At 40.6% G+C, this 8,354-nt stretch overlaps 1 protein-coding gene across 1 annotated transcript; it reads left to right on the top strand.

Moving 5' to 3' along the window:
- Positions 1–2,734: 2,734 nt before the first annotated feature.
- On the top strand, positions 2,735–5,394 carry LOC147625550 (uncharacterized). Its single transcript, XM_086817000.1, has 2 exons — positions 2,735–3,458; positions 4,316–5,394. The coding sequence occupies exons 1-2, from the start codon at positions 2,735–2,737 to the stop codon at positions 5,392–5,394; spliced, it is 1,803 nt and encodes a 600-aa protein (XP_086673126.1).
- The last annotated feature ends 2,960 nt before the right edge of the window (positions 5,395–8,354 follow it).

The raw sequence follows: 8,354 nt of genomic DNA, 5'->3' as shown, positions 1-8,354 counted from the left end.
TTTTTCCGGGTTCGGTTTTGGAAAAACCGACGGATTAGTCTTTTGTCCGGATATCCGTGGACGAGGCCCCGAGTGTGGGACCCTGCCTCGTGCAAGAAGTGCTACTTCCGCTGCTAGTACCCCGAATCCGTTGCGCGGTGGGAACAGGGATCTCACAGTTGGTATCAGAGCCAATTGGTTAATAAAGATCAACTGAGAAGCCAAATATGTCAAAAATTTATCAAGAAGCACAAAAAGGTTATAATTGTGTGATATAATTCATACAATTTGATATTCAAACTGAAATTCGTAATTTGGTAATTGGGTCTTCAGATGAAAGTACCATAATTATATAGAATCCCTGACTTGCTTGAGGCCTAGACATGATGGTATTTACCTTAAAATTCCAAGGGCCGTGACTACCCGTATATACCGAGAGTATACTGCAGCTCTTTACTGACAGTATATACGAGTAAATCTAAGACTTGAAATTTTAAGCGTTAATGCTATCCAGATGATGAATTCGAATGTGGTTGATATGATTTTTAATTCTGTTTGAACTGATGAAATTGATTTGGATTCTGATTGAAAAATGATGATTTCTAAAATTTAGTTGAAATGTAATAAGTTGAGCGAAACCACATGAGGATGAATGGGACGAGTCCCTGTGATGATATTCATAACTGGAATGATGATAATGATTTCAGCAAATCACTACGAGATTAGTGGATTGTGCTGTCAAAGTGCTACTGTTAACACTTGACTCGGTATATCAAGTTAAGGGATGACAAATTGAAAACTTGCTTGACTGAAATTCCCGTGGAGGAATGTTCAGAAAGAAAAATTTTCAATCTGATGGACCATTATCGTGTTAAAGATATGAATGATATGATCTAAAATGAATTGTTATTTAATGATGAGTTCTATATAAGGGATATTTATCCCCGTATTCTGTTGGGTTGACCAGAATATAAGGAACCCTAGAATAAATTGGATCTTAAGAAAAAGAGTTGTCCTCTACTTGGCGAGATGAGGACATCTTGCACTTTTTTAAGTGGGGTAGAATGTAAGATTCCTCCCCAGCCTTCGAGGTATACAGGAGTAAGAATCCCCCTTTCTGATCTTATAATTATTCTCTCTAAAATAAAAGAAAGATTCTGTTTAAAAAAGGAAGAACCTTTTCCCTGAATACTTCTCAAGAGTCCCACCTGTTTTAAGGATTCAGAACAATGAGTTCAGAAGTGAGAATCGATGTTTTGGATATCAAGGTTTTGGTCTTCATTCGAGTACGGCCCAAAAGAAGTTCTTTATCTCTTGGGGAGTATATGAAGTTATCCCCCAGATATTGTGAGCCTTATATCTGAATTCAATGAAAGTAGGTGACTTAGCCTACAAGCTTCTTTTATCTCTTCACCTCAAAATTCTTAATGCCTTCTATAGAAAAATGTGTCAAACCCAAATCATGGAAAGACAGTAAAACTTCAGTGGCAAGTTATCGTTGGCTTCTAAGTTACGCTAGCTCCTTCCTTTATATAAGTCGTAACTTTTACTTGTCGCTCACAGTAATCTTACTTCCATCGATCTCCTTTCTTTCTTAATCTCCTTCATGGCTTGGCAACAAGAACTAGTTTTATCCATAATGATTCCTCACCTTCAAGACGCAAGTGAATCTATGAAGAAGGATTTTATAGAGCAGTATGAGCGCTCACTTTTCCCTCACTTGGGAACTTCTGTAGCGCAAACCAAATGGCGGACCTATCAAAACATAACTAGGGTAACACCTTGGGGTCAGCAGCACTTTCGTAACAATGTCCGCTTGGCCATGGTTATTGAAGCTTTGGGTTTGGGTCCCCGATATTACTGTGTCATGAGATCAAGGCATCTTGGGTTTTCTGAGCGGGTCTTCTTACTGGCATGTTTTCTTCCTCATGAGAAGATATGCCTTTATCCCATTTTTGGCTTGCCTCTCAGAGGTCCTTTTGTTAGATCACCTCATACCACTGAGATAGGTGCAGCAATAACCAACAGAATTATTTCCATAGATATACTTGTGCAGCTTGTGAGGACTGCTTTTGTGATCATATGATGGACGGGCTTATGGAAGGGTGGGTTCAGATAAGGCGGCAGCCAAGCTGCCGCCTTCCTGCCGTGCAATCGCAGAGTGCCATGGGGCACTCTGCGTTCACAGCAGGCGGTGGACATCCACCCCCCTCCTTGCCATGTCATGGAGTCGTTGGGGTGATAATGTGCCGACCCCCCCCCCCTCGCCCAAAACGGCTTCCAGCCTGCAACGTTCAAAAAAACGGATTCCAGCAGAATATTTTCCCAACGGCCGCCTTCCCAACGGCACTTTCTACTTTCGAAAGTCCATTTTCCAACGTCCCTCCCCCCCAACACCCTTCCATTTCCTATAAATTAAAGGGTCTAGGGTGAGATTTTGTACTCTCTAGAATTTCTAGAGAACATAATAAGCTTCACAATTTCCATTCTCCAAGGTGCTTTTACATGCACTTCAATCATGCTTTCTTTTTATCCACCCATTTAACTTCTTTTAATGTTTTTGTGGTACACTTGCCATGCCTTTGACATTGTGTGCTTTTGTTTTTCTTTTAGGGGTGTGCGAAAAGGGTGGGAGGCAACTTGAAGCAAGCGCATAAGGTGACCCCTCACAAACCGCATTTCCATTATCATGACTTATGTATGTGTTTTTATTTTATGTGGTGCTAATATTCTCTTCGTGTTTGATGTAGGTACTATGGATTCCAACACGAACCATGAAATTGATTCATCGCAACAACGAGGCGACGATGATCCTATTTTCTCCCAAACTTCTCTCCCGCACTCTAATTTCTATTCATTTCCCCCTCCTCCTTTTCATGTGCCACCTCATGGCTTCCACGCCATGCTCAATTCTCCTTCCTTTTCTCCAAACTCTCCCTTCATGTTTCGCCCCCCCCATTCACCTATGGTAGCGCAACCTCCTAATCGATCATCCCCCCTAGGTATCCCAAACATGGGTTCCATTCCCAATTCCCTAGGAAGCCAACCATCACCCAACTCACTCAATAACCCCCCTTTATCTTCTCAACCAAAGCGAGTTCGTGGCATGAGGAAGGAGCCTAGCGATGAGGAGATTGTGTTAGAGACCCAACCTGCGCCAAAGAAACCCAGGAACTCCAAAAAGAAGGTGGTGGTGGACTTGGGGGAAGATGACGACAACGACAATAAGAAAAGCAAGTGGCAAGAATTTTGGGTTGACCAACTCATTCATGTCAGGGGGGGCATGAGTGAGGAGTTCAACAATCCTGGGAAACAAGGGGTCAACTTGTGGGCAAAGGTGGCCACAAAGCTAGCCGGCATTTACCCTGATTTCAATAAGGATAGTGAAAGTTGTCGCAAGAAGTGGCAAGCGGTGCTAGCAAAATACAGAGTGGACAAAGCTCACAACTCGGTATCTGGCAATGACAGGAGGCACACATGTAAATGGTTCGATGTGGTGGATGAGTATTACCACGATAGAGCCACGGTCACTCCTCTTAGCCACGCTTCTTCATCAACAATGGATGATGCTACTTTCCCCGGCGGTGACAAGGATGAAGTAACTATAGCACTAGATGACGAGAAGCCACAAGCACCCATGTCCTCAAGTCGTCGAGTGACTCCCAAGTATGAGGAATCTTTGGCCACAATGGCCGATACTGGGAAACATCTATTGGACCATCTCAAGGAGACCTCTAGCCAAAATGTTGCCTTGGAGAGGGAGCGACTGAAGATATTGGCAGGATTGCATGCCACAATGAGTGAATTCCTTAAGGAAGGAAGGGGGGGCAACAAGTAGCCTTGGGGCGGAGGAAATTCTTGTTATTATTATTGTATGAATTTATAAAGATTGGGATCTCGACGTTGCTTTGTTCCTATGCGTTGTATGGATTTATGAATGTTTCTAAGCTCCTAAGAAGCATGTTAAGCTGAGAATTTAATATGTATCAACTTGTTTTGGATTTGCAGGTGACAATGGGCATGTCCAAAGACATTGCACTCTATTGTGCGTGGTTGTGTTCTATAGCGATCTATGAATTGCTTAAAGAACCAAGCATGCACAATGATGAGTGCATAGTGCAGACTTGGTTGCATGTTACCGAATGCATGGCACGATCTGTGAGGTTGAGGAAGATTGCGAACCGTAGGAGGGGTCATGAACACAGACAAGCGTGGGCATATCCACGGCCTCAAGGCTTTGTAAAATGCTATCTCCTAAGTGCTTATAGTGCTACCATGTTCAAGCGGCGTCTTAGGGTTAGCAAAGAAACCTTTCATTACCTTTGTGGGAGTCTAGCACCATTCATGCAAAAGAAAACCACAAACTTTCGTGCGCCTGTGTCTATTCAAGATAGGGTAGCCATTGCTCTAAGCAGACTTGCTACAGGAGATGGACTACTGGGCCTTGGTGACACCTATGGTTGCGCTAAGAGCACATGTTGTGAAATAATCCTTGCATTTTCCAAGGCAATTGTGAAGTCGGGTCTCCGGAATATGTACATAAGATGGCCTTCAAGATCTCGGCTAGCAACTTTAGCACGAGAGTTTGAGGCACTTAGGGGAATTCCCTACGTCGTTGGTGCGATAGATGGTTCTCACATCCCCATCATTGCACCCCGTGACAACCATGTTGACTACTTCAATCGGAAAGGGTTCCACTCTATTTTGCTACAACTAACAGTAGCCGCCAATTGCTCAGTATGGAATTATGATGTCGGTTGGGCCGGATCAGCGCATGACTCCTTGAACTTCTCCAGAAGTGATATAGGGCAAGCATGTGCAAGGGGCGAGCTGGGTAACTATTGTTTGGTTGGCGACTGTGCTTACCCCGCACGGCCATACATGTTAGTGCCTTTCAAAGGATGCAAGGAAGGGTTGACACGTCTAAAGTACCATTGGAATTTCATTCAATCGAGCACAAGGATGCCAGTTGAGAGAGCGTTTGGTATGCTCAAGGCAAGGTTTCGCATCTTGCTAAAAAGATGTGACATGAATCTACGTCATGTCCCAGATCTTGTTGCGGCTTGTCTTGTGCTACACAACATTTGTATCCAACATGGAGAGTCTTTTGATATGGAGTGGGTACGTGAGGCGGAAGCAGAATTGGCAGCATGCTCTGGACGTGTAGAAGAGGATCGAAGAGCAATAGCTACCTCCATGAGGGAGCTTCAAGCAATACGTGAAGTTGACATAGAGGATGCAATGGAGCGCGCTCAAGGAGGCAATGAAGGGGGTACGAGTGACCTTGGAGTTGGCTCGGAGCGGCGAGATAGTCTTGCCCGAACAATGTATAGAGAGCAAGCAAGGATGAATGTCCTAAAAGTCTTTGGAAGGGCGGCTTTAGAGGAGCTGGAGTCACCTACCAACTCCGATTAATCCTTTGTAATACATGTCTTTTGTCCGGCTTATTGTGGTTTGTAGTGTGGCTTCTTTATTTTTGTGTTTACACTATGCTTTGTGGACATAATATAGCTTTGTTCTATGGTTTTTGGTATGGTGTTTACTCTTTCTTCCGCCGCCCCCCAGTGTTCACAGTGGGCGGCGGAAGAAGTCAGGCTCCCTTTTACTTCCCCCTCCCTATGTGAACACTTGGACGGCGGAAGTGTGCATTTTGTAAGAGTACCACCTGGAAAAGTGTGTTTGAGAATATGTTTTCCGCCGCTCCAATGTGAACCGGCCCTTAATCTTGATTAAAATTTTTCTTTCAGTCTCATATTCGTGCATCTTGCGAAATTATCCCAGTTTGCGAGATGAGGACATCTCGCATTTTTTAAGTGGGGTAGAATGTAAGATTCCTCCCCCACCCCCTTTTTGATGTCTAGTATCTTTCCCTGTAATCAATCCCTCTTCAGAAATATAAAGACCTTGTTTCTATCTGTTTTAGCCTAGAGAGAGAGAAATATTCTAGAGAGAGAATATTCAGATTTTGAATATTTTTGGATAGAAAAATATCTCTTCTAATTCAGATGAGTTCCCCTGAAACAGAAATTCAAAAAAGAATTTTCCAATGTGCAATTGGAATTAATTGAAAATAGGTATAAAGAACCTTAGCCTAAGGGTCTAGATTTTCAGAAATCTTTAGACTATGGTCCAATTAAGGTTCCTATGGACCAATAGCATCAATCCATGTGTAGGGAGGAGATAAATCCAACTTGTAAAAAGAAAATACCCAAAAATGAGTAAATGCTCACATGAGGTGAAGAGTTGAAAATGTACAAGGTTTATTAGTAAAAAACTATGTGCAATATTAAAAATATGAGATATTTTGGGTATAATGATTTTATTATGACACATATGTAAGGAAGGGGAGTCCCTTAAATGCTCACATAAGATGAAGAGTTGAAAATGTACAAGGTTTATTAGTAAAAAACTATGAGCAATATTAAAATGATTCCATTATGACACATATGTAAGGAAGGGGAGTTCTTTAAAGGAGGTGCATATTTCACATAAGATGAAGAGTTGAAAATGTACAAGGTTTATTAGTAAAAAACTATGTGCAATATTAAAAATATGAGATATTTTGGGTATAATGATTTTATTATGACACATATGTAAGGAAGGGGAGTCCCTTAAATGCTCACATAAGATGAAGAGTTGAAAATGTACAAGGTTTATTAGTAAAAAACTATGAGCAATATTAAAATGATTCCATTATGACACATATGTAAGGAAGGGGAGTTCTTTAAAGGAGGTGCATATTTCACATAAGATGAAGAGTTGAAAATGTACAAGGTTTATTAGTAAAAAAAAACTATGAGCAATATTAAAATGATTCCATTATGACACATATGTAAGGAAGGGGAGTTCTTTAAAGGAGGTGCATATTTCACATGCTTGAATGAGTTTTAAACTCATAAAAATTGAGATATTTCATCTCTCCTCTCTCCTCATTCAAGTCTAGTTCCAAAAAGTTAGCTTAACTGACCTAAAAATGGTCAATTATTGACCAAACTGATTTAGAAAATTCTAGAATCAGTTTGTTTGGTTAGGAGCTCAATTTTTCCTATAAATAGAAGCCTCCCCCTTGTTGAAAAATATATAGTGTTTATGCATCGTTACTCTACTCCACCTAAGCCAAGAACTGTGAATTCATTTAATAATTCACTAGTTTTTGGAGCTTCCCTCTTTCTTCAATTCCCATTAGTGGCTCCATCAACATACTTAACCAATTGAGCATCGTTACTCTACTCCACCTAAGCCAAGAACTGTGAATTCATTTAATAATTCACTAGTTTTTGGAGCTTCCCTCTTTCTTCAATTCCCATTAGTGGCTCCATCAACATACTTAACCAATCAATTGGTTAAGTATGTTGATGGAGCCACTAATGGGAATTGAAGAAAGAGGGAAGCTCCAAAAACTAGTGAATTTTTGATTGGTTAAGTATGTTGATGGAGCCACTAATGGGAATTGAAGAAAGAGGGAAGCTCCAAAAACTAGTGAATTATTAAATGAATTCACAGTTCTTGGCTTAGGTGGAGTAGAGTAACGATGCATAAACACTATATATTTTTCAACAAGGGGGAGGCTTCTATTTATAGGAAAAATTGAGCTCCTAACCAAACAAACTGATTCTAGAATTTTCTAAATCAGTTTGGTCAATAATTGACCATTTTTAGGTCAGTTAAGCTAACTTTTTGGAACTAGACTTGAATGAGGAGAGAGGAGAGATGAAATATCTCAATTTTTATGAGTTTAAAACTCATTCAAGCATGTGAAATATGCACCTCCTTTAAAGAACTCCCCTTCCTTACATATGTGTCATAATGGAATCATTTTAATATTGCTCATAGTTTTTTTTTACTAATAAACCTTGTACATTTTCAACTCTTCATCTTATGTGAAATATGCACCTCCTTTAAAGAACTCCCCTTCCTTACATATGTGTCATAATGGAATCATTTTAATATTGCTCATAGTTTTTTACTAATAAACCTTGTACATTTTCAACTCTTCATCTTATGTGAGCATTTAAGGGACTCCCCTTCCTTACATATGTGTCATAATAAAATCATTATACCCAAAATATCTCATATTTTTAATATTGCACATAGTTTTTTACTAATAAACCTTGTACATTTTCAACTCTTCATCTTATGTGAAATATGCACCTCCTTTAAAGAACTCCCCTTCCTTACATATGTGTCATAATGGAATCATTTTAATATTGCTCATAGTTTTTTACTAATAAACCTTGTACATTTTCAACTCTTCATCTTATGTGAGCATTTAAGGGACTCCCCTTGTGAGATCCCCCTGTTCCCACCGAGCAACGGATTCGGGTACTAGCAGCGGAAGTAGCACTTCTCGCACGGGACAGGGGTCCCACATTCGG

This window comes from Cibotium barometz, chromosome 23 (genome assembly GCF_041138505.1).
Source record: "Cibotium barometz isolate CiBa-2024 chromosome 23, ASM4113850v1, whole genome shotgun sequence".
Classification (NCBI taxonomy): domain Eukaryota; kingdom Viridiplantae; phylum Streptophyta; class Polypodiopsida; order Cyatheales; family Cibotiaceae; genus Cibotium; species Cibotium barometz.
This window is presented reverse-complemented; position numbering and strand designations above follow the sequence as displayed.

Coding starts and splice junctions, on each gene's coding strand:
- LOC147625550 (XM_086817000.1), top strand. CDS start 2,735: ATGGATTCCAACACGAACCATGAAATTGATTCATCGCAACAACGAGGC. Junction 3,459..4,315: donor CAATGACAGGAGGCACACAT/GTAAATGGTTCG, acceptor GTGGGAGTCTAG/CACCATTCATGCAAAAGAAA.